This window comes from Mauremys reevesii, linkage group 11, assembly GCF_016161935.1.
Source record: "Mauremys reevesii isolate NIE-2019 linkage group 11, ASM1616193v1, whole genome shotgun sequence".
In the NCBI taxonomy this organism is placed as follows: domain Eukaryota; kingdom Metazoa; phylum Chordata; order Testudines; family Geoemydidae; genus Mauremys; species Mauremys reevesii.
Genome location: NC_052633.1, coordinates 42,268,001 through 42,294,473, shown reverse-complemented (window position 1 = coordinate 42,294,473; position 26,473 = coordinate 42,268,001). Strand labels below are relative to the sequence as shown.

At 40.0% G+C, this 26,473-nt stretch overlaps 1 protein-coding gene across 11 annotated transcripts in view; it reads right to left on the bottom strand.

Annotated features, from left to right (window-relative positions):
* LOC120374780 (sodium channel protein type 2 subunit alpha-like) overlaps nucleotides 1–26,473 on the bottom strand; it is a 243,300-nt gene that overhangs the window by 146,591 nt on the left and 70,236 nt on the right. For 9 of the 11 annotated variants that reach the window (XR_005586242.1, XR_005586239.1, XR_005586240.1 and 6 more), the window contains 11 exons: nucleotides 24,450–24,568; nucleotides 23,976–24,065; nucleotides 22,273–22,401; nucleotides 21,163–21,254; nucleotides 19,870–20,106; nucleotides 18,576–18,639; nucleotides 15,508–15,649; nucleotides 14,446–14,652; nucleotides 8,293–8,583; nucleotides 4,517–4,882; nucleotides 725–857 (listed from right to left, as the gene is read on the bottom strand). Coding sequence is in view for 7 of the 11 variants with exons in the window: in XM_039495004.1 (XP_039350938.1) it covers nucleotides 725–857; nucleotides 4,517–4,882; nucleotides 8,293–8,583; nucleotides 14,446–14,652; nucleotides 15,508–15,649; nucleotides 18,576–18,639; nucleotides 19,870–20,106; nucleotides 21,163–21,254; nucleotides 22,273–22,401; nucleotides 23,976–24,065; nucleotides 24,450–24,568 (1,870 nt within the window). In the remaining 4 variants the exon portion in view is untranslated. The remainder of the gene's footprint in view (nucleotides 1–724; nucleotides 858–4,516; nucleotides 4,883–8,292; nucleotides 8,584–14,445; nucleotides 14,653–15,507; nucleotides 15,650–18,575; nucleotides 18,640–19,869; nucleotides 20,107–21,162; nucleotides 21,255–22,272; nucleotides 22,402–23,975; nucleotides 24,066–24,449; nucleotides 24,569–26,473) is intronic. The other 2 variants (XM_039495005.1, XM_039495003.1) reach the window with 1 other exon arrangement.

Sequence of the window (26,473 nt, the reverse complement as noted above, 5' to 3'; positions counted from 1 at the left end):
AAAAAACCCCCCCAAAAAACAGAAAAGGGACCTGGAGGAAATAGACTTAAATTTATCATAATTGAAGAAACTTCTGTTTTCTTTTGCGTTTCTCTTTTCTCTTTTTGTTATTTTACTTATTTAATTTAAAAGTTTCTTCCATTCTTAGATCAAAATGTTTCACAACCAGTCTCAATACTTCAATCAATTCAGAAATCTAAATTACCCACTTGCATGAAAAAAACAATACAAAACAAAACAAACAGGAAAATAGGGCTGGATTAACTTCACTGAGGTTTTGTAAGCCTTTCAAACTATTTTGGGGAGTTGCAAAACTAGTTTAATTTCATCAACATTTTCTTCCTATTAGTTTAATCCATGTTTTTTACTTTCAAGAATATATTTAATTAGTAAAAACAAACATTTTCTAGTTAACAGGAATTCTAATTATTAGAAGCAGACATCATCCCATGCCAATAACTAGGCTAACAGAAGTGACTGACCAATATAAAGAAGATATACTTTAATCTATTTCGAATACTTTTTTCTTCCCCTCTATTCCTTCTATCATTTTCACTGTATCCAATTTTCACTATGTTCATTTGTTTTTAATAGGATTTCTTCTCTGCCCCTCTTTTTAGTCTCTCTAATGCAACCATACATTTAACACTTTTGCTTAATTTCAGACTCAATTGAAAGTAAATTCATCCATTTGTGGTTTTGTTTGTGTTTTTTTTAAACACACCTTCCATTGTGTTTGTGAGTATACTGGCTATACTCATTGCTCTTTGCCTTATAGTTGGATCTTCCAGCAAATCCACTGATATTTTATAAGAACTTGACCTTCTCTTCTTTATTTCTATTTCTGAAGTGGTGCTCTGCAAATTAGATATAGATTAATTAAATTAAATTCAGAAATATTGTAAGCAGACATCAAACATTTCTATAATGAATCTGAGCGCCAAGAAATTCATGCTACATGCACCTTCATATTTATGCAATGTATTATGTCAGATTTTTATTTGTAATATTAACCTACCATATTCAAAAAGTATTGTTCAGTTATTTCCAAAGTGTATTTCTGGACACTACTATTACTAACTAATTAATTCTGAAATCAGTATTATTAACCCCATCTTGCAGTTGGGAAAATTGTAAAAGAAAGAAGTTAAGCAATGTGGCCAAGGTAACACAGCAAGTCAATGGCAGAGCTGAAATCAGAAGTCTGGAGGTTTCTGGCTCCCAGTTCCAGGCTTAGTGCACTAGATTAAACGGTCTCATTTTATCCTCTGTTTCCAGACTGGATCAAAATGCAAGAGACACATGGAATCTAAAATCTCATGTAAGCTAACTTTATGTAATAATTATTTTTCTCTCAACTGAAATTTGTAACATTTTTCTGTCAGTTAATTATTGCACTCATGACTAGGGCTCCATGTCTGTTACAGAGGTTGCGGAAGTCATGGGTTCTGAGACTTTCCACAACTTCCATGACTTCTGCAGTGACTGGTGCAGCTGACCTGAGGGCTGCCCAAGCAGCTGGCCCTGGGGACAGCCATACTGGCTGCTGCTGGAGTGGCTCCACAGCCAGCTGCACTGGTACTGCTGGTGTGGCCCTGGGGCCAGTTGCACTGGCCAGTGCCCAGGGGCAGCCAGAGCAGCTGCTGCTTGGTGGCCCCTGGCAGCTGGTGCCACTGGTCCCCCACCCCAAATAGCGCCCCTCCCCTCCAGCTAAGATTTAGTCAGGGGTATATAGTGCAAGTCATTGACAGGTCACGGGCCATGGATTTTTGTTTATTGCCCATGATCTGTCCATGATTTTTATTAAAAACACTGTGACAGACCCAGGCCAGTGGGGTACAGGAGTCTGGTAGAAGGCAAATATACTGGTCACTGGATGAGTAGTTTTCTGTTCCCTGAGTGACCAGAGCAGGGGCTGCCCTAGAGCAAGAACACCTGGAGCCAATTGAGAACTTACTAGAATCAGTTATGGTAGGTAGGCTAATCAGGACACCTGGTTTAAAGGGGACCTCCCATCAGTTAGTGGGGGGGCACACAAGGAGCAGGGAGTGAGAAGGTGCTGCTGGAGGACTGAAGAGTACAAGCATGATCAGGCTTCAGGAGGGAGATCCTGCACTGAGGATAAAGAAGGTGCTGGGGGAAGGCCATGGAGAAGTAGCCCAGGGAGTTGTAGCTGTCATGCAGCTGATACAGGGGACATTGTAGACAGCGGCTATCCACAGGGCCATGGGCTGGAACCCAGCGTAGAGAGTGGACCTGGATTCCTCCCCCTACCCTCCCAACTCCTGATCGGACACAGGAAGAGTTGACCTGGTCTGTGAAAAACACCAGAAGGGAAGGTCTAATTTGGAAAGGGATCTGGCCTGTCCCTGACACAGAGACTGTGGGGATTGTTCTCCATTTCCCCCATGCTGTCCAGTGATGAGGTTAGCTGAGAGAACGGCAGGTTTGAGCCTCTATCAGAAGTGGCCAAATTAAAGGCTGCCATGAACCTCTGAGGTGAGCAATTCCGCCAAAAAGCACAGGACCCACCAAGGCAGAGGAGGAACTTTGTCACAATACCCATGACTAAATTGTAGCCTTACACATGACTGATTCTTCTTATGAGATATTCACTGTAAAGGGTATCTAATACTGTATCTACTTTTTATCAACTCAAATTCAATTACCAATAAAAGTCTGACTGGACTGAACCCAAGCATGCCAATTTATTTTTAAGTAAGGATGGGTAGGGAGGATGAATCTTGAAATTAACACACTGAAGATATACCCGTACTTGCAGTCACACCCTGCATATACATATAAAGAGACATTGTGTGTGCCAGCGTTTTGAAAATTTCTATACTAAAATAAATAAATAAATATTTCTAAGAAAATAAAATGATAACACATGGAGTGCATGATAAGTCTCACTTTAAATTGATATAATTGTCTAATGGTCTGATTTTCTGAATGAGTAAGAGTTCTGGAACAAAATATTTCATTCCATGGTCATGTCACATTCACAAAAACTCTGGACATAGGCACCGACTCCCTGAGTGCTCTGGGGCTGGAGCAACCACAAGGAAAAATTAGTGGGTGCGCTGCACCCACTGGCAGCCAAGCTCCCCTCACCCCCCAGCCCCACCTCCTCCTCCTCCTCCTCCCCCCCCCCGAGCATGCCGTGTCCCCGCTCCTCTGCCTACCTCCCAGCCGCTGCCAAACAGCTGTTTGGCAGCATTAACAAGATCTGGGCGGGAGAGGGGAAGGAGTGGGAATGTGGCACACTCAGGGGAGGAGGCGGGGAAGGGGTGGGGCGGGGATTTGGGGAAGGAGTTGGAAGAGGGGCAGGGAGGAGGCAGAGTTGGGGCGTGGACTTTGGGGAAGGGGGTTGGAATGGGGGCAGGGCAGGGATGAGAAGAGGCGGGGCAGGGTCTCATGGAAGGGGTGGAGTGAGGGAGGGGCTGGGGGCAGAGGAGGGGTCGAGCATTCAGGGAAAAGTGAGGAAGTCGGCGCCTATGTCTGTGGATACAAGGAGCAGTTTATTGTTCTGTATTGTTTGAAATGATAGCTAACAGGGTGGATAGATTTTCCCAATTTTACCTGCTATAGCATGCCGCATATGTGCTTTCAAAAGATATGCACAGATTCTGGCATTTGGGATTGGGCCGTTGCACGTTGGATTTCATGGTTACTGTCTTCTAACAAATTATGATCCTGTCCCTCCACCTCACACATGCACAGTCCACACATCTCCCTCTCCTATGGGCTCTGATGGCCTAAGAGCTCTCCTCCCTGGTTTCAGGATCCTGTGAGAGGGTCCTGGTGCTATGGGATTCTGCTGGACCTTGGTGCTGTTGCTACCTGTAAAGATTTCCTTTGACTAGAGAAATCCCACGATGAGGTTCTCCAGAACACATTGCACACTAGATCCCTTTGTTCATCCTTCCCTCCCATTAAAATCTGGCATGCTTCTAGGCAGTGTAACCTTAGTGTGAGAAATTTAATCAAAGCATTTCTGAGACCATGTGCACACACATTTGTACACAGACATGGGAAGAGAGAGGAAAGTCAGGGGCTAGTAAGAAGCCTGTCAGGAAACAGAGACAGAGGGAGTTTGAGAGTAAAGGAAATAATTGGATGTAATGAGAAAAAGGGAAGGAGGGGATACACTAAATGTTTACGAAGCCAAAGTCTGAATTTTGGGTCCTGAAACAACTAAAAATAGCCCATTATGTATGCTATTCAGCATTTAGTTCTGTACACATCCTTACTGCATACATAGACACTAAATGTTCAGTAAATTTGGTACTTCAGCCTATTAGTTCAGAGTGTGTTTGCAAGTACATGTTTAAGTTCCAGATGAATATATAAAATCATTTTAGACCGATTTTCTTATACTAAAAGTTATTGCAGATGCAGTAACATTCATAGCTTGGCCAACCAGGGATCATTCCTAAGGATTCCATTCTGTAGAAACACAGGCTGATGCAGTAACAAAAGGCCATCATGCCTGAACTATTTAAAACTTCCTTACATTGTCATCAGTAGTTGGTTTATCTATTATCACCTCTGGCAGAAGCTGTCCAGTAGGCGACAAGAGTGATGTTTGTCCACCAACCAAGGAAACCACTCCATTGCAGTCCACACTACTATGCATCTTCCCGTTCACTGGAAGCCTCCTTGATGACCTACTGCCCTGACTAATGTTACTATTGTGCCGTTCATGTCTGAGTGGCACAAAAAGAGAACCTCTTCTGCTATCATCTTCAAAAGTGCTATGTTCATCATCTGCAAAGTCATTTTCTGATCCTACATCCTTTACTCGACCTCTAAAGCTGAAAAGACTCGTTCTGCTGTTGCGCCTTGGAGAAAACAGGGAGTCACGAATGCTCAGCAAAGACTGTAGGAAAACAAAATTAAATTTATTATTTTAAAATTTTAAATATATAAAAACACATGTCAAGGTAAAACCAGTTAATATGCCTTAAAGTCTTCTCAAACCAGATTTTAAAAAAAACCAAACGCATTTTTGGGGTTGAAACAGAGAAAGAGTACAGACATAACCACAAGAGATCACTGTTCATCTGAGTTTTTAAATTTAAACCAAAAAGTAATTGTTTGAAAAAATCTGCATTAGGCTATGTTACCTTTCACACTATTCTGAGTATCTGGTAAACTTTCTGGAAATTCTAGAAACCTATTTGTATTATGCATCCAGGAGGTGAATGTATGGCTGGGCAGATGATGTCACCAAGAGGGCTTCCGCTTCCTTGACCATGGGGTGATGTTCTGAAAAGAACTGCTGAGTGGTGATGGGGTCCACCTATTGAGGAACGGGAAGAGTATTTCTAGATACAGACTGGCTAACCTAGTGAGGGAGGGTTTTAAACTAGGTTCATCAGGGGATGGAGACAAAAGCCAACAGGTAAGTCCAAGGCATAAAGCCTTAGGAGGGTCAGAATCTGGGGGGAGCATGGACTGTTATAGCAGAGACAAGGAAGAGACAAGAGGGAACATAGAGGGGAAATCAAATCAGTATCTTAGATATCTGTATATTAATGAAAGAAGTATGGGGAATAAACAAGAAGAACTAGAAATACTGATGAATATGGTATCACAGAGACTTGGAGGGATAATACACGACTGGATTATTGGTATTGAAAAGGCACAACTTTATCAGGAAGGGCAAGCAGGGAAAAAAAGAAGTGTTGCTTTATATATCAAGATGTATACACTTGAACTGAGGTTGAGACAAAATAGGAGGACAGACTTGTTCAAAGTCTCTGGGTAAGGATAAAGGGGGTAAAAAACAAGGGTGATGTCATGGTAGGGATCCACTGTAGATCATCTAACCAGGAAAAGAGGTGAATGAGGCTTTTTTAAACAACTAACAAAATCATCCACAGCACAGAACTAGGTGGTGATGGGGAACTTCAACTACCCAAACATCTGTTGGAAAATAATACAGCAGGACACAGATTATCCAGCAAGTTGGAGACAATTTTTTTATTTCAGAAGGTGGAGAAAGCTACTAGGGGAGAGGCTGTTCTAGATTTGTTTTTGACAAATAGAGAGGAACTAGTTGAGAATTTGAAAGTGGAAGGCAGCTTGGTTGAAAGTCATCATGAAATGGTGGAGTTCATGATTCTAAGGAATGGTAGGAGGGAAAACTGCAAAATAAAGATAATGGATTTCAAGAAAGCAGCCTTTAGCAAACTCAGGGAGTTGGTAAGTAAATTCCCATAGGAAGCAAGTCTAAGAGGAAAAACAGTTTGAGAGAATGGGCAGTTTTTCAAAGTGACATTATTAAAGACACAAGAGCAAACTATCTGACTGTGTAGGAAATATAGGAAGTATGGTAAGAGACCATCCTGGCTCAACCAGGAGATCTTCAAGGATCTGAAACTCAAAAAAGGAGTCCTACAAAAAGTGGAAACTAGGTCAAATTACAAAGAATGGCTATAAACAACACAATCATGTAGGGACAAAATTAGAAAAACCAAAACACAAAATGAGATTAAACTTGCTAGAAACATGAAGGGTAATAGGAAAACATTCTACAAATACATTAGAACAAAAGGAAGACCGAAGACAGGGTAGGCCCATTACTTAATGAGAGGGGAAAGACAGTAACAGAAAACATGGAAATGGCAGAAATGCTAAATGACTTTTTTTGATAATGAAACAAATAAGCAATCCATTTGGCAACACGGAAAAGATAATAAGGTGATAAGTACCAGTCAACATGGATTTGCCAAGAACAAATCATGTCAAACCAACCTAATAGCTTTCTCTGACAGAGTAACAAGCCTTGTGGATGGGGGCGGGGAAAGTGGTAGATATGGTATATCTTGACTTTAGTAAGGTTTTTGATACTGTCTTGCAAGACATTCTCATAAACAAATGGGAAATACAGCCTAAATTGAGCTACTATAAGGTGGATGCATAACTGCTTGGAAAACCATTCCCAGAGAGTAATCATCAGTGGTTCATAGTCAAGTTAGAAGGGCATATCAATTATGGTCCCTCAGGGATTGGTCCTGAGTCTGGTTCTGTTCAATATCTTCATGAATGATTTAGATAATGGCATAGGGAGTACACTTATAAAGTTTGCAGATGATATCAAGCTTGGAGAGATTGCAAGTACTTTGGAGGATAGGATTAAAGTTCAAAATGATCTGGACAAACTGGATAAATGGTGTGAAGTAAACAGGATGAAATTCAAAAAGGATACATGCAAAGTACTCCACTTAGGAAGAAACAATCAATTGCACACATACAAAATAGGAAGTGACTGCCTAGGAAGGAGTACTGAGGAAAAGGATCTCGGAGTTATAGTGGATCACAAGCTAAATATGAGTCAACAGTGTAACACTGTTGCAAAAAACTGAACATCATTCTGGGATATATTAGCAGGAGTGTTGTAAATAAGACACACAAAGTGATTCTTCCACTTTACTCCAAGCTGATAAGGCCTCAGCTGGAATAGTGTGTCCAGTTCTGGGCGCCACATTTCAGGAAAGATGTAGACAAATTGGAGAAGTTCAGAGAAGAGCAAGAAAAATGATAGAAAACATGACTTATGAGGAAAGATTTTAAAAAATAGGCTTGTTTAGTCTGGAGGGGAAAAAAAACTTAGTGGGGGACATGATAATTGTTCTCAAGTACATAAAAGGTTGTTAGCTGAAATAGCTGTTGATTCTGTGGAAATGAAATGATGCATTCAGCATTACAGTAAAGTGGTAACTGAACGTTGAAAAAAGAGAAAACAAATCACCTATCTAGGTATAATGCAGTGAATTACTTCAATATGAAAAACGTATACTTTTCCATCATTTCGTGAACCTTTAGAGTATTATAAATTTGTGTATAATGAATATGGACTCATTAAAATAAAAACAAAAGAAGAACTGACAGTGGTTATCGAGTACTAGCATTAAATACTACTACATCATCCTAGACCACAAGGACACTAGAACAGCAAGAATAAACAATTCCTGGACTATCTTTTAAGGTATATAAAAGCATAGGTTAGGAGATTTTAGCTGTGAGTAAATGTAGATTTCAGTGGAAAGTAGTGCATGTGTTTATATTATCATAACATCAAGATACTGAACAGCTATTTTATTAATATTATTTTGGGGAAAGTTTTCAGGGTTTACTCAAGTAACACAAAAGCTTTCCCTTAATTATCCCTCTCTTTTACAATCATGCAGTTTAGTCACAATGCTGTGCCTTATATATTACTACAACCTCCATACAACAGATCACTGTGCTAAAAAATTACAATTGCATTAGTTATAACAGTACCTGGTGGGGGGAAGTGAAATGCTTTTCATATGTCAGTCTATTCCCTTCCAAAGAGAAACGGAAACCTTTTCTTCTGATATTGCCTTCTGAATCAGATTTGGGAAACTTTTCATCATCCAACTTGTCCTCTCCTCCAGAAAGCTCTCTCTGTCTTCTTTTCTTCCTTCTGTTTCTCCTTTCTTTAGCACTCTTTGAGCTCAACTTTGATGCTTCTGAAGAACTCTCCGAGAGCCCACAAATCCTATCTTCGCCACCAAAATCTCTTAACTCAGCTGCCGCTTCTGCTATTGCCTGGCATACCAAAAGGTTGACTACTTATTAAAACACGAAAATATCAAATATGCCTTTAACTACCAAATCCTTTACTACTTACTTTAAAAAGCACTGCTTTTTTAAAACAGTCCATCCTTATTTTCCCAAATTTACTCCAAGTGGCTTTTATGTATATGGGCAAATCCTACTAATTTCTGCAAAAATGTCACTTGAAATAATTAGTAAATGCAAAGTAAATGAGGAGAACAGGATAAAGTCGATAATGTATTATGGAAGTGCTGGTCACAACTTTATAGCTAAGGTTGAATTCTGTTTTGCACTTAAAGCATTGACTCAATCTCTGTTCTGTATGATAAATACAGCATCTCCGCCCCACATCAGTATTTGAATGCTGTATTTAAAGAGTATTTTCTGAAAATTAGTTAATATTAATTCAAACTTGTGTCCTTTAAGAAATTTAGTATCTGTCTTGGTATTTTCTTTTTCCTGAATGACATTAACAATGGGAAAAATACAAGAAAGTCAAGTTCCCCATACAGTTAAAACTAATCAAAATCTTATGCATAGACTATATTTGAAGAAATCAGCCTGTAATTAAGCTACATTTGTAGCTTTGTATGTAGCTGTATATATCATTGTATATAATTTTTATGATTATAAATAACACAAACACGTTCATGTAACTCTTAGGTGGGCACTTTGAGATATCAGAGGAAACTCGACTAATCACCATCATTCCTCTACAGCTAATTTTGATTAAATCAATTTTATCTGTTACAATGAATCAGGAAGTAAAAGGAAGACTGCATACATGTCAAGAATTCTCACTGGTCGATTAAGTAGTCTCACTGTCTCTGTTTCTGAAGCTGCATACTAACTTGAGTCCCCAGGACACTGCTTTCTTATTTCCACTATCCATTCAGGCAACACTGCTGGAGGAACTGAGACTGGGGGAGGAGGGGAGACGTAAAACTGCTGGAAAAGCAGTCAGCATGATGGATGATTCACCACCTAGGAACGAGGGGTTTAAAAAGGTCAGTTTGGGCCTGACCCCTTCTGTCATTCACTCTTAACAGGCTGGGTAGCAGAGAGGCTCCGGTGCGTGGCTTGCTGCAGGACCACATGCAGTCAAACGATGAGCGGGAAACAGTGGGGGGGGGGCACCCTTTCCCCTTTTCAGGACATAAAAAACAGGGAGGAATTGCACATGGTGCAGGAGGGAATGGGCACAGGTTCCCTGCTCCATAGAACCCCCATATGGAAGCAGTCCAGACAATTAGTGGGGGTGGGGGGAGGAACAACACCTTCCCCCATTGCAGGGCATTAAAGCAGGCAGCAGTTTGGGAGATGGCAGCAGGGGGGGAGCAGGCACTGAGTCCCTGCTCCATAGAACTCCCCACATGGAATCAGTCCAGACGGTGAGCAGGAACAGCGAGGGGGGAGCAGCCCCTTCCCCAATTCAGGCCATAGAAACAGGGTGGAGTTGGGACACGGTGACAAGGGACAGCAGAAACTCCATGTGAAGCAGTAGGGAGGGGGCAAAAATAGTGCTCAATCCACTCCCACATAGAGCCAGACAGTGTCAGGTAGGGAAAGGCAAGACCCCCCCCCCCCCAAATTGCTACAGGAGGGAGAAAGAGGGCACTGGAACCAACCCAATTTCAATACAATGGTGGGGGGGGGAAGGGGGAAGAAACCTCCCATTCTCTGGGAAAGCAGTGGTTGGGTTGGACTGGGGAATAGGAAGTGGATAGGAGGCTACAAGCCATTCCCTGTTTCAGTCAAGGGAGGCAGGAGGGGCAGGAGCTGGTATGCAGTCTCGGCATGGCTCCAGGGGGACACAAAGGAGAAAGGAAGGGGTGCACAAAAGGGAAGGCTTAATTCTCCTTTTCCTCTGGCACCAGTGGAGCGGGGTAGCAACAGGAGAACAGATTCACAAAGGGAGATAAAGTTCATTAGAGGGGCATATAGGTACAAGGAGGAAAGGGGGGGGCGGGCCCCTCCCCCCTCCCATAGCAGTTGCAGTGTACATGAATGTTTAGGGAATCATGGTGCAGTTTTTCCCTGCTGTAGCCAGAACACAATGGGATGGGGGGGGGGAATTTGCATCACCACTGCCCCACAGTTAGTTTTGTTACCACAGGAACCCGGAAAGCAATCAAATCACACACAGGGCAGACCCAGTGCAGTTGGTTGGCCCCAGGGCAAGCCAGGTGCAGAGTCCATACAGCAAGGGCAAATGGCTGGGGGAGCCTGGGGTGCCCCGGAGTATCAAAGTCAGCCTATCAGGCTTGGGGAAATGGGGGCACCAGCTGCAGTATTTGCTCACCTGAGTGCATTGGATTGTCACAGATGACCTATTGGGCTTGGGGAAGTGGGGTCTCTAGGTGCAACTCTCGCTCACCCAACTGAGCTAGCACCGTCTGATGGGGGGCCAGTTAGCATGGAGCTGATATGACTATGATATGAAGTAGTTTCCACATCACTACAGGCTGTACAAAGCGGAACAGGTCACACAGATCCAGGACATCCCACTCAGGTGATTTCAGGGGCAACGGTAGACGCACAGGGTGGGGATCGCCATCCATGAACCCAGACAAATGCTGTTCACGGAGCAGGAAGGCCAGTTGGCAATGTGGTCCATTAAAGAGGAACAGGTGCTGTGCTACATGCTGTCACTGGCAACTCACCAACCGGCATCCTCCAAAATTTCGAATCGCCTTTCGGCCATTACATTTGTCAGTAGGTTAAATGGCTAGCCAGATCCTTGGATGGGGTTTCTTAGTTCGAAGGTTTTTGATAGGATGGTCATACAGCGGTGGACCCAGGGAGGATTCCCATCATCCCATCAGGGTTTCCATATTCAGGGACCTCCTTCACATCCCCAGTGTCATATGTAATAGTGCACAGGAGGTATCCCTATTCAGGGCAGCATTTTTGACAGTATTTTTTGGTACTTTCAGGATCAGTGATCTAGTGCCTGGGTCCATCAGGATTCTATGGGAAAGGTTTTGGAATTTTGTGACATAAGCTGGCACAAGCATGCAGGGATATTACACTTGCGAAGGTCAAAGACTGATCAAGTTGGCCGGGGTGCATTTGTTACTCTATGGGAGGGCGGCAAGCCTGGGGTCTGCCTCGTTCAGGTGTTGAGGGCCTACATGGCAATACGGTGGAAGGGAGAAGGCCCCCTTTTTGTACACAGAGACGGGAGTCCCCTCATGGCATATCAATTGATTATCATATTGAGACAGGGGCTAACGAGGTTGGGGCTGCCAGCCCATGAATTTGGTTCCCACTCATTCAGAATAGGGGCGGCTACGGCAGCAGTGGAATGGTATGGAAGCAGAAGCTATTCAGGCAATCGGGCGCTGGCACTCTAATACCATATGATCGTATGTAAGACCGCAGGTGGAAAATCAACATTAATCGGTTGTGTTCTCATTTCAGATACGGGACAGCCGGCTATACACACGAGGGTGTGGATCTGTGGGCACGGTATTGTGTTTTGGGTGCATAGGCACACATCCAGGTTGTCCAAGGGCTCCCAGTTGAGATTCGGTGGCGAAGCATTACTCAGTTGGCACACGGAGGGGCATGTTATGGGATCAACTGGTACCGCTGTTGTATGCTGTGTGGGTGTGTCAGCGGATATACTGGTGATACACCTGGGAGAAAATGATCTGGGAACACTTATAGGGGTGGAGTTAATGCTTTGAATTAGGAGGGACCTGATGCAGATCCTGGCAATTTTTCCGGGCATTAACATTGTCTGGTCGGATATACTTTAGCACAGGGTCTGGCAGGGAGCCATGAACCCTGCAAGGGTGGACAAAACTGTGAAGTATGTGAACAAGAAAGTGGCCAAATTCTTGTTGCCCTTGGGGTGGAGGCACAGTAATTTCACATCCTGGAATATTCTATGGGGCACTGGAGTTATTTTGGGAGAATGGGGTACACCCAAGATGCTGCCATATTTTTGGCTGATATAAAAGAGGGCATTGGGAGATGTCTGGGAACCCAGTTGGGTCTGGGGAGCAGGCAGCCAAGCTAATGGCTGGCGCCTCCTTGTGGTGGATGTTCAGTGCAGGTACTCCATAAATTAAGGCACAAAAGAACAGACAAATGGAGAGGTGCTTGGTAACTGAGCAAGCTGGGGGCAGTTGGGGACTCCTCTGATTGGTACAGCAGGGAGCCAACACCGCATCATTATAGTCCACCTTAACCCTTCCCTTGAGCAGGGGTGGTCAGTAAGGTCCCAGCAAGGGAATTGCTGGAGGGACCTTGATGAAAATGTGGGGAAGCTGGTGGAAGCCCCACTCCAACCCAGAATTGGCTGGAATTGGAGGGTCCTGGCAGCAGGTTTAAAACAAATAAAAGGAAGTTCTTCTTCACGCAGCGCACAGTCAACTTGTGGAACTCCTTACCTGAGGAGGTTGTGAAGGCTAGGACTATAACAATGTTTAAAAGGGAACTGGATAAATTCATGGTGGCTAAGTCCATAAATGGCTATTAGCCAGGATGGGTAAGAACGGTGTCCCTAGCCTCTGTTCGTCAGAGGATGGAGATGGATGGCAGGAGAGAGATCACTTGATCATTGCCTGTTAGGTTCACTCCCTCTGGGGCACCTGGTATTGGCCACTGTCGGTAGACAGATACTGGGCTAGATGGACCTTTGGTCTGACCCAGTACGGCCATTCTTATGGATCTGCTGGAGGCACATAAATAGAACAGTGTGGGGAGAGGCTGGAAAAAGCACTTACTGCCCCTGCTCCCCGGTAGGGTGACCAGATGAGAGGAAGAAAATATCGGGACACATGGGAGAGGTTGCCGGCAGAGAAAAAAAACGGAGTGCGAAATATTGGGACAAATTGCGTCCTGACCAAACATCGGTCAGGACACGGGACAAATGCCTAAATATTGGGACAGTCCCGATTTTATCAGGACATCTGATCACCCTATCCTCCGGTGAATTGTGGGGGGTTTCACCTGCATCTGCCAGGTTAGTCCCAGACATCTAATAATAAAGTTGTGGCCTGATTAAACCCTAGGGGACCAGACAGCAAATGTGAAAAACTGGGACAGGGATTGGGGGTGGGGGTAATAGGATCCTATATAAGAAAAAGACCCAAAAATTGGGACGGTCCCTATAAAATAGGGACATCTGGTCACCCTATTAAACCTAATGTCTCCTGTCATTCTTTTGCCATAGCCAGACAATCACCAGTACACTTCAAATGCAAAGCAACTGTAAAAACAATTTAACTGGTTGTCGCTTTCTGGCTTCTTTTCACGCTCTGGTGTACTGGTGGATGTCCTTGCAATGTTTTTAATATATTTAATTCATATTAATGGACATATAGGATGGTATAATACTTTAAAGTTTCTTGTTTAATATGTTCATCTATGACATTTTAGATTACTTTTAAAAAGTAAATTCCTGGACCAAAAAAACATAATTAATTAGGCTGAGAGTAAATGTCAGTAATTTAAAAGCAAAAAAAAATTACAGTGATGTTGTAATTATCCCCAAATGAAGTATTATAAACTCAGGAAATCCAGAATTAAGGTTACTGTAAAAAGAAATCCAATCACAGTAAGATAGGAAATGTAGACTTAAGGCACCCAAACAACCCCAACTCATTTTTGGCTCATTTTAAATCTCCATTAACACTTAAGAGTATAGAAATTTTTTGAATGACAGACCCATTCTTTGGTGTACCTCACCAGTACTATCACAACAAATCTGACGTAGGTAAAATAAAGAGGAAGCTTTGTTGTTTTCCTAGTTTCCACTAAATTATATACTATCTTTTACTAATGTGTGTGTGCAATGTTATATTTTTAGGTAAAAGAATAAAAATGTATGGATACGGATACCTGAGCTTCTTCTTGTTGCTTTTTCAGCTGTTCAAGCATCTGCTGAAATTCTGTCTCCTTCTGCTTTGCCTCTTCTAGGGTTGCTTGATTCTGTTCTTCATAGGCCATGGCAACAACAGCCAGGATCAAGTTAATTAGGTAGAAAGAGCCCAGGAAAATCACCAGAAGAAAAAATATCATGTATGTTTTGCCAGCAGCACGTAGAGTCTGGGGGGAAAATGATACAGCTGATTAATTTGAGAATTATACAGAATTTGAGAATTAGGAAAATGGTTGTGTGTCTATATCAAAGACAGTTGTTCATATTGAATATGACAATATTTATTTTATAAACCAAAATGAAAATAAATGCAAAATGTGAGTGTGTGTATGAGAGAAAGAGAGAAAGGTGGTGTGATTTAGGAATCCTGTTTTACTTATGGGGGGTGGGGAAGGGTATGAGATTTTAATAATTATCTCAAAGAAGAGAAGATTCAAAGTAAATAATTAAAAAAATTGTGTGTGGGATCTTTAGGCACTGAAAAAGTATTAGTTGTATCTTCCCCTTTGACTGGCCAGAATACCTAAAAGTAGCACCATCGGTAATATCAACTAAACAATAGAGCCTAGCTTATTGTAAGAATAAAGCCATGAATTCATGGCTATCAAAACAGGACTCACGGCATTTAAGACAGGACTACCACCTTTTGAAATGATAACAACTGTTCATTGCTTTAGCACGGTATTGCTGTTCTGAAGGTAACAAATAACAATGTTGTATCAAATGAAACATGATACAGACATGAAAATGGGTTCTAAAAAGCTTCTGTGTAGACTTATACAAAGCATGACAAATCTTGTAGCATGTTTTTCACAATTCTGTATGATCCAGCAAGTTTGGGATATAGGTCCCACTTTTGAAAATCCTATTAGACTACAATGTTTCCCAATAACATTTTATGACTGGGCGTCTTAATTTTTAATACACCATTATGTAATAGGAAATGTAAAGACCATTTCTTTCTGTCATAACTGATTTTAGATCATGAACATATCAAAACATAGTTTTCACTACATTCTCACCAGTTGATAAAGGTTTTCCCAGTAATCCTGAGTCATCAGTCGAAACAGTGACAAGAATGCCCAGCTGAACGTGTCAAAACTCGTGTAGCCATAGTTGGGGTTTCTACCAGCTTTTATACAAGTATATCCTTCTGGACATTGACTTTAAAAAAAAGAATTAATTTAAATTAGTTTGTTTTTTTTAACAATGGTAAAGAGTAAAAATTGTCCTTCAGTTGAATAACTTTCACTAATGAATAGGAGACTCTTTGTGGATTACTAAATTTTACAATTGGGGTATTAAACATACGGCCTGTGGTCCAAATCCAGACCAAATGGTGTAGTTACATGGCCAGCATGACAATCAGAATGTGCAGAAACTCAGGTTTAATTTAAACTATGAATATGTTTCTACTTGTCATGGCTACAGAAATAATCTTCCAACAGAAACAGAGTGTAAACTGATGTATAAAGTATGCCTGAATCTGCAGAGAGCCAGAAACAATGAGACTGAGGGGGTTAACTTCGCTGTCCCATATTAATCAGATTGAAGCATCTGCTGTCTAGCCCAATGACATGACTCTTGACATAACTCTTCCATTTTTGATTTTCCAACTGGACCTGGATGAAAATAGGTTAATCACTAACACGGCTGCTACTCTGCTACTTGTGACGTTCTGAAAGGGAGGCTGGTCCAGATGACATTCCCTTAGATCTAATGCATTATCCTTAGCCAGTAGACTCTGACTTTACTTTTCCTTTTACACACAGAATGAGAGCTTCTGCCCAGACCATAACCAGATCTACCTTTCCTGAGTTTTTCTGCCTTCCTAGCAGTTTACACACATCATGTTTATAAAGAATCCTCCACTGGAGGAGGAAGAGTGACAATGATGGATCACAGCATTAGACAGGTTATACTCCATCGGGAAATCCTGGTTCTACTGAAGTCATTATGGAGTTTTGCCATTGACTTCAATGGAGCCAGGATTTCAACGCATGTCTCCTTTTTTGATCACATCCCTTGAGTCACATAGGAGCTCTGCAGTATCTCCCTTACATGGGCGCTGGAATCCTTGCAGACAACCAGCTTCTCTGGACCCAAAATCAGATAGCTGCTGCTGAATAATACAGATGAATTTGCAAAGAGGTTGATACAGCTCTGGATCAAGATCTTTTATGCACTGATTTACTGAAGTGGGAGGCTGGAAGTGACCAGAACCATCCAAAGATGGTTTGAAGTTTTGTAAGGGGTCTGACTGGTTCTTTCCTATTCGCTCAAATACCTGCTCCCAAAGGCATCAGGCATGTACTGATGGCTGCTAGGCTGTAAGTTGCACTGAGCCATGAAGGGGACCTCATAAGAAATGTACACTTTTATTTGAATGGAGGGATGACATGATCTCTATGAATACTTATAAAAGTCTGATAAAGTAGTGCTGTGCACTGAAAAATGCTTCCTGTTGTAACAGAAGCTAAGTTATCCCTGATGACTTCTTAATCATATTATCTTCAGCAGACCTCCAGGAGGCATACCTTCACTTTCTGAAGTCTTACAGGAATAATGCTGTAGAATGGATTTCAGAATTTCCATCTGGAATAATTCCTTTGTGAATTTACTGAGAGACCAGAAATCTAGAAAAACAATCATTTCTTTTGTATTACAAAAAATCTTGTGCGCTTTCCAAAGTATCTGTCTCTCTAGGTATTGATCTAATATGTTAGGGATAAACTATTGCATCTTTCATCTTCTGATGTTACAAAATATATTTGTTGTTGATATTGTTGGTTTATTTTAACTTTGGGGAAGGATAAACTTGTCCCTGGGACAGTGAATCAATTCTACAGAATGTCCTCCTCTGATAATCTCAAGTACCCATTTCTTTGAATTGGTTGACTCCAGTTGAGGGCTTTATAAATTACTTTGAGAAACAAAACTGGAATTTACCCCCCACTTCCACACTGCTAATTCTGGCTATAAGGAAGTGGAAACTTCCTTATAGCCTGCTGAACCATAAATTCATAGGAATGTAGGACAGTAAGGGACCTCGAGAGGTCACCCAGTCCAGTCCCCTGCACTGAGGCAGGACTAAGTATTATCTAGACCATCCCTGACAGCTGTTCTTAAAAACCTCCAGTGATGGATATTCCATAACCTACGTAAGTTGTTCCAATGCTTAATCACCCTTACAGTTAGGAAGTTTCTCCTGTCTAACCTAAATCTCGCTTGCTGCAATTTAAGTCCATTACTTCTTGTCCTGTCCTCAGTGGATAAGCGGAATAACTGATCGCTCTCCTCTTTATAACAACCTTTTACGTACTTGAAGACTGCTAGCCATTTCAGTGCAGATCTTGCCAATGTGCTAGCTGAGTTTCCTTGGAGACTGCTCAAATCCTTCAGCATAGGCCTTGCCAGCAGGGATCTTCATCTTTGTTCTGGCAGCTGCCTTGTGTATGTGAGGATGCATAATGGGGAAACATTTCTTATCCTTTTGGTTCCCTGTGTTGTCTGTCTGCCATTTCTGAGGGGGAGCAGAGGTGCTGTCCTTCAAACCCTCCTCAGAATGCCAAAAGGACATATTTTGTTGTTTGACAGTTTTGAGGAGAAAAACCTTGAAGCCAGTGAATAGACTGGGAGACATTTAGTTACAAATCTTTAAGAAATCCTGAAAGCTCTGCTACAACAGGAGACCTAGAGGCTGCCATGTGTGCAGTTTGGAAGCTGAGAATTCTACAGAGCGCTTCTTAAGCCCAGGCTCAGAACAAAGATCTGATCTCCCTCTAGCTGCTGTGGAGATGGGGAATGCCAACTACGAAGACTGTCTAACAAGGAAGAGATGGAGACAAATATTTTAAGTCATTCATAGTACAACTGCTGTCACCTGAAACTGAATTTTCAAGTCCAATACAGGTTTCTAGAAAGCAAACTGATATTACAAAATATTTTTATTTGTAATTTTTTCTAATATGAAAGAATATAGGTTGATTGACAGTGCAGTTAGCTAGCTAAATGAATTATTTAGGCTGTATTGCCAAAATGTTACATCTTTTTCATACAAAGCCACAGTATAACATACAACATTTCTTACCCTGCATCGGAGCTATTTCCACAAAGCAAGGCATCTTTTTGTCCCTCTAAACTATAAAAATTTTCTATAAAGAAAAGAATTTTAAAATGTTATAATATTGAACTAAAGGAATGCTGCATTTAGTTACAGTGCTGTACGATAAACATCAGTAGCTGTAAAACCCATTTTGCTAAGAAGAAAATGGACTCATGGAATTTAGTTATTTAAACATAAACATTACTTTCAAGACAAGAATTTAAAGTAGTGCACTTTAATCAATCAGCAAGAAAATAAGACAAACGTTTCTACAACTGTAAATATAATTTACTGTTAATATAATAGTTAATATTATTAATTTCTCATTCATTTCGACCTACCAAAAGGCATGCATGATAGAAGGGTACACAAATATACTCACATATAAAACACACTTGTGTTGACTGATTTTAGTACACTACATTTCATAAAATCTTCATGCAACATGTATAGTCAGTCTTTGCTCAGAAGTTAGACAACACAAAGGCCTTTTCCTTAAAGGAAAGGTCTCTGCAAATGAATACTATAGTCACTAGCAGTGCAAGAGAGCTACTTTAAAGGGGCTTATTGGATAGACAAGTCCAAAGGGGGCTTATATCAAAGAGATAGTACAGTTATAATTTAAGTTACCATACATTGTGAAAAATATAAAAGTTTTATTTAGAAAGAATTCTGAGTTTCATGACAGATTTTCAGGGAATCTGATCTTTAAGCAACAGGAACAGATGTACCAGTATGCCTAGAAATAAACATACTTGAAATCACAATACTTTGTGGGCTTGTCTTCACTACTGGGGAAGATTACTGCTGCTGCAATCAATGCAGCGGGTATTGAGTTAGAGCCGGGGTCGGCAACCTGTCAGAAGTGGTGTGCCAAGTCTTCAGTTATTCACTGTAATTTAAGGTTTTGCGTGCCAGTAATACATTTTAATGTTTTTAGAAGGTCTCTTTCTATAAGTCTATAATATATAACTAAACTATTGTTGTATGTAAAGTAAATAATATTTTTAAAATGTTTAAGAAGCTTCATTTAAAATTAAATTAAAATGCAGAGTCTCCTGGACTAGTGGCCAGGCAGTGTGAGTGCCACTGAAAATCAGCTCGAGTGCCGCCTTCGGTTGCCTACTCCTGATTTAGAGGGTCTACTGAAGACCCGCTAAATCAATGGCAGAGCATTTTCTGGTCAACTCCAGTACCCCAGCTCCCTGAGAAGAGTAAGGTAAGTCGACGGGAGACTTGAACCATAAACATTTTAACAACTTATAGCAGTAATTCTTACTTTCTTCTTCAATGTATGCCTTCCAGTCAAACACTGTGTCATTAATGAAGAATGAAGCAAATCTATTTTCAGAAGAAGATACATTTAAGGGCCACAGCAAACATTTATGCCTCAAGTTGCCCATGAACAGCTGCAGCCCTATTAGTGCAAATACACTCAGACAAAACACAGTCAGGATCATTACATCTGAGAGCTTCTTCACAGACTGAATTAGGGCTCCTACAATAGTCTTCAAGCCTGCAAGCAGAAAGGGATTTTTACTGTGACCGTAAACATTTATTTTACACACAAATTAATGAGTTTTTCCAACACTATTAAAGATTTCGTGTATTGCTCTACATAAATGGTTGCAATGTTTTTAAAATTAAAATTTTACACAATAAGTCTCATAATTGGTGAAAAAAATGATTAGCCGAACACTGGTTAATTTGAAAGTATGAACGGAAATTAATGGCATGTATTCCAAAGCACTTGTTTTCACAGCAATTAATTTCACAGAATTAATGTAAAGCACAAATAACAGTCACTTGTTTTCACAGAAAAACAAGTGACCGTTATTTGTGCTTTACATTAATTCCATGTAAAGAAAAATATTTCTAATTTAGAATTTTTTGCTGATGCCTCTTGCTCTAAACCTTTGTTAGTGTTTTTCAGTGATACAATACATGGGTATAGCAAAAGTAAAGATCTTGTTATGTTGTAAATGTTATCTATTGTATTATAGTGTACCCTATGAAACTGGAGATGGTTTGGTAAAGAGAGGCATCTTAAGATAATAAATACCTCATGCAATACCCATGCTATTCTTTATTATTTTATTCCTTTCTCTTTATTAGTGATTCAACTTTACAAAAAAAACCCTGACATTTTCAATCCCAAGTATCCCCACAATAAATGGTAAATTTCATAGTAGTAAGTAAAAAATAATTAATTTGGATTCTAATGGAGGAGAGAAATTCGACATCATAAGATGCAAATTACACAGGCTGCATACTGCAGTTTTCTCATGCAAGAATTTGTTAAACTTAAAGGCTGATTTTTAAAAGAAAATGTTAGAAAGGCAAGGAATCTTTAAGTGAAATTTAAAAATCTGGATTCCTCTTTTGTGTGTGTATAAAAGTCTAAAGGCTGGGAAGCAAGAATACTTATGTTAAAAAACATGAGAATTCACAAGGAGAGCCACTCAATAACAGTAATTTTTAAAAGAACTGTCTTTACTGCTAGTGGATCAAGTGTAATAGAAAAGCCCATAATACCCTTAAAGTCAGCCTCAGTGTTTAACCTAGCTCTCACCTGGAATGACAGATATTGTTTTCAATGCTCGGAGAACTCTGAATGTTCTCAATGCTGAGACATTGCCCAGGTCCACAAACTCTGTCAGATATCTGTAATAGGGGAGTTCACACAAAAACAATGACAGTACACACAAAATTAAACAGTTCGAGATACCCGGGGCCTAACACCTAATAGTTAGAATAATAAAATTGTAGCATTGGGAGCAGCCTTGAGAGGTCATTTAGTCCAGTCCCCTGCACTCATGGCAGGACTAAGTATTATCTAGACCATCCTTGACATGCGTTTATCTAACCTCCTCTTAAAAATCTCCAATGACAGAGATTCAACAACCTCCCTAGGCAATTTATTAACTCTCCAGGTACTTCTTATCTGGGATTACAGAAATAGCTTTCAAAGCTCTCAATACTCTGAAAGTTCAAAGAGCTGAAACATTGCCTAGGTTTACAAATTCTGTTACATGCCTGTAGGATTAAATCAAAGTTATTCAGAATTTAGACAGTGTGTAACCCACACACCTCCTGGGTGTGGTGTTCTGTCCCATCTAGTGGCATCAAGACCACTTTGAGAGGTAAAATGAGTCTGCCCTACAGCCTTAGTTAACAGTCAGTTGGCTTTTAGCTCATGCAGTAGAGGCTCATGCACTAAGCTCCAGAGGTCCCAGGTTTGATCCCACCTGCTGAAGACTGTGGTCCGTTGGTGTTACAAGAGCTTATGTTACTTACCTGGATCTTTTATCTAGACCTTTTTGGTGATCTTAAAACTAATGAATTACATTAATATATTCTCCTTTCACTGGCGTTTGCCCTACATTAATAAGCTCTAGTAACTACCAGTTAAATGTAAATTTCAAATGAAGTGGACAACCCTGATTTTATTTTTGAAAACCTAATTAATGTGGACCAGGTTGGCTTCATTATGCAGTGAAGATAGAAGGATGACTTCTGTTTTATACTAGTGGGTGAATGTCATTTCTACTGTACATTATATAAGTGTGTAAAAGATGTAACAAGATTTGGCTACAAATCACTCAAAACACAGCAAAAACATACTTCAAAAAAGCTAACTGACATTCCACAGTCCGTTATTTTTAATTGTTACTTTACTTACGCAAATGCAATAACAGTAAAATCAAGCCAGTTCCAGGGGTCTCGAAGAAAAGTAAAATGACCTATACAGAAGCCTCTTGCAAGAATTTTTATAAGGGATTCAAATGTATAAATTCCAGTAAAAGTGTACCTGAGAAAAAACATCCAAGCAAGAGTTAATGGCCCTAATCAATCAATAATGTGTCAGTATAATCACAAGGAGAGTCATGCAAAAATATTAATTTTTAAATGCACTGCCTTTGCTGCTACTGGATCAAGTTTAGCAGACAGTTCATTAAACTTACACTACAAGATTCCAGTGCATTCTAACTAACATCACTTTTTTGTCTGTCACTTTTATTTATTTATTTTTAAAATGTCCCAAAGAATGTCAGGGTACAGAAAATCTGTTTAACTAAATAAAAGTTACACCATGGACATCTGCAGTATAAGTCTGCATGCATCACTCTGTCGATGAGATACAACCCTTGCTACAGTTATTTCATGGCTGTCCAGGAGACATCCTGACTAAACTGCTGCATCTGCACTGCATGAGTTGGCATGGACTTGAAGCAATATATAGGCAGCACATTTAGCACTTTATGAAGAGGGCTCTTCAGTTATCTCTGTAGCCAAGCAAGGAATAGCACTTACTGATGGATTGCAAAGACAGTTCCAGCCAAAAAAAGTTGTTCACACAATGCAGAAGGACAAAAAATATATATATTATATCTATATTATATATAAACTTGCATGATAGCAAGTTTTCTCAACAAGAGTTGGGGGCATTACTCACAAATGGAAAATCCTCAAGTTAGAGTTATGCAGGTTGTCTCAAACAAGTGAAGATAAAATCTTTATACCTCCCTACAGAAACGTATCTTGTGTATGACTAAATATATTACCATTTCTAAAGTATTTTTTCTGTAAAGAAAGTTTAAATTATTTTTCATATTGCTATTTTTCATCTATATCTGTCTATAAATTCAACATCCTTAGTTAGCATAAGTCCAAATGAACAGGGCTCAGAAGGTGATAAAAAACAATATAAAGTAAAAGCTTTGTTATACCCCATGTTGGGGAATGAGGGGTGCTGGTAAGTCAAAAATTAGGTTTTTAGAAAACGGTCCTGGGAGGAGTTGCCCTTTCATGTAAGTGTCTTAGAGGAATATTTTATTTTCCCTTTGTGGAAGACTTTTAAGGGGTCAGGAATTAGATACATTGGCAAGACCCATCAGGGAAAAATGGTAAAGCATGTACTTGCCATTTGCTTGAATTCAAGTCAGTGACCCTTTTTAAATTTTTACATTTAAAGAAAAGTAGGTGGTTCACGATGGCCAAGAAAAGCATCTTTGGGAGACTAATAGTATTATTTTTCTTTTTAATAGATATGTTCCTTCTAAGTAAAAGAGGAACATATCTAAGTAGATAAGTGGTTTATGCAAACAGCAAAGAGAACTTTGTATTTCTAAAATTATAGCAATGTCACAGCCTTGCTTCCACCAGAGTCTGCCATGCAGAATATGTGGTGATTCGAGCTAAAGAGAGCTGGGTGACAAAGCAAATATCTAATTTTAGAAATAAATAAATAAATAAATAAATAAATAAAGGTTCAGCTCTTGATACATCATGTTACATTTTCAAAGCACTGTACAAACATTAATTAGTTAATTCTCAACATCTCTGTGAAGCAAATATATACTTTATAACATCATTTTTACTTACTCTACATTCTTTGCCCAATCTGGAGGGTTACTCATTGTCATAAATACACAGTTAGTCAGAATAGTGCACATAATAAGTATGCTGAATGATGTAGCTTTTAGTCAAGGAACATATAATGACAAGTTAAATGCAAGAAACTATATCCCATGAAATGTAAGCAGTTTCCCAAGATATAGACTGTTAATAAATGTATATGATACAAATTAAGGAATTTCATAAAAGTAACTATCAATTAAAGTTATAAGAAAAATGTTAAAACAATGGCTGCTAATGCTAATTTTGTATTCTAGGAGTATACAGTATCTTTTTCTTCCACTGAATTTAATTGGTGGTTCAATAAATATGATTAATTTAATTCAGATTCACTGTAAGAGGAGGAATTAAGGACAGAAACATATTTAAATATTAAAACAACCCAATGTTACTCAATACTAAAAACAGACCAATTCTAAACAAACCACATGAAAAGGATATGAATGAACTAAAATCTTGATAGCTGCTTTTCTAAGAGGATGGAAAGGAGATAAAATGTACAAGGCAGGTGTGGCACTGAATCGGAAGATTGCCTTCCCTCTATTCAATACTATAAAAGTCTGGAAAAAGGAAAACATACACTTAGAAAGTATGAACAAACATTTTCAATCTCAATTAAGCAATTTTCACTCTTAGTTATGTTTATGTTGCCTGATATACAGCTTTGCTGTAAACACATAGTTTGAGTCTGCTGTTGTTAGTCACATTAATCGTCCCATTTACTTTTCACGATTTAATGGAACTACTCACACAAACAAGTATCAGGTCATAAATTTTAGCAGGAATAGTAATAATAAAAAGACATTCATGGTCTCACTCTCTCTTTTAAAATAAATCTTTATTTCTACATTTACCTGATATATGATAGAATAATCCAAACTGGGGGAAAAGTATTAGACAGACAGACTCTCCCTCCCTCTCTGAGAAATATAATTCAGACGATTACACTGTAATCAAACAGTGGCATGACTTTAACCTCTCTCTTTAAAGGTTAAATTTGACCCCAGTGATATTAGTGACACTCAGGGTCCAATTTGAATGTCCAACGAGGAACTTCAGCTCTCAAATAATACCTGTTTTGAGCACCTGAATGGCCATGTCACAACTATAAAGGGAAGGGTAACAGCCCTCCTGTGTACAATACTATAAAATCCCTCCTGGCCAGAGACACCAAAATCCTTTTACTTGTAAAGGGTTAAGAAGCTCAAGTAACCTGGCTGACATCTGACCCAAAGGACCAATAAGGGGACAAGATACTTTCAAATCTTGGTGGGGGGAAGGCTTTTGTTTGTGTGCTCTTTGTTTTGGGGGTTGTTCGCTCTTGGGACTAAGAGGGACCAGACATCAATCCATGCTCTCCAAATCTTTCTGAACAAGTCTCTCATATTTCAAACTTGTAAGTAACAGCCAGGCAAGGGGTGTTAGTTTTATCTTTGTTTTCTCAACTTGTAAATGTTCCTTTTGCTAAAGGTTTTACCTCTGTTTGCTGTAACTTTAAACCTAAGGCTAGAGGGGGTTCCTCTGGGCTCTATGAATCTGATTACCCTGTAAAGTTATTTTCCATCCTGATTTTACAGAGATGATTTTTACCATTCTTTCTTTAATTAAAAGCCTTCTTTTTAAGAACCTAATTGATTTTTCCTTGTTTTAAGATCCAAGGGGGTTGGATCTGGACTCACCAGGAACTGATGGGGGAGGAGGAGGAGGAAAGGAAGAGGAATAGTTAATTTCTCCTTGTTTTAAGATCCAAGGGTTTGAATTGGTGTTCACCAGGAACTTGGTGGAGAAGTCTCTCAAGGCTACCCAAAGAAGGGTTATAGTACTTGGGAGGGAGATATTCTGTGGGGGAGATAGACACAGTTTCCCAAATAACTCATAAATAATTTGGGTGGTGGCAGCAAAACCAGATCTAAGCTGGCAGTTAAGCTTAGAGGTTCTCATGCAGGTCTCCACATCTGTACCCTAGAGCTCAGAGTGGGGAAGGAACCTTGCACCTGAATGGCCATTTGCACAAATCAATCACTTTCTGATATTAGGTTTATCTTACTTAATCATTGCAGCACTTTAGAATTGTGTAGCAGACACACCCTGGTGTTTTATAGATTTATTGTCTTCTCAGTGGCACTATGTAACTACCATTAGGACTGTTCATATAAACATTTTTGAACTGGCAGATACTTGGGAGACAGAGTCAAACAGAGTCATAGAGAAACTGTAGCATATTGTGTGACTATATTCCTTGTTCATATTTCTAGAATTCTGCCTGCTACTAAAGGCGAGTCTTATCTTACGCGGGGTTTCCGTTCTGTGGTTAGCGCGTAAAGCGAAAACCGCGTATAGTCAAAATTACATTGAGTTGAATAAACTCTCTCCTGCCATCCATCTTCACCCTCTGACAAACAGAGGCTAGGGACACCCTTCCTTACCCATCCTAGCTAATATCCATTAACGGACTTAACCTCCAT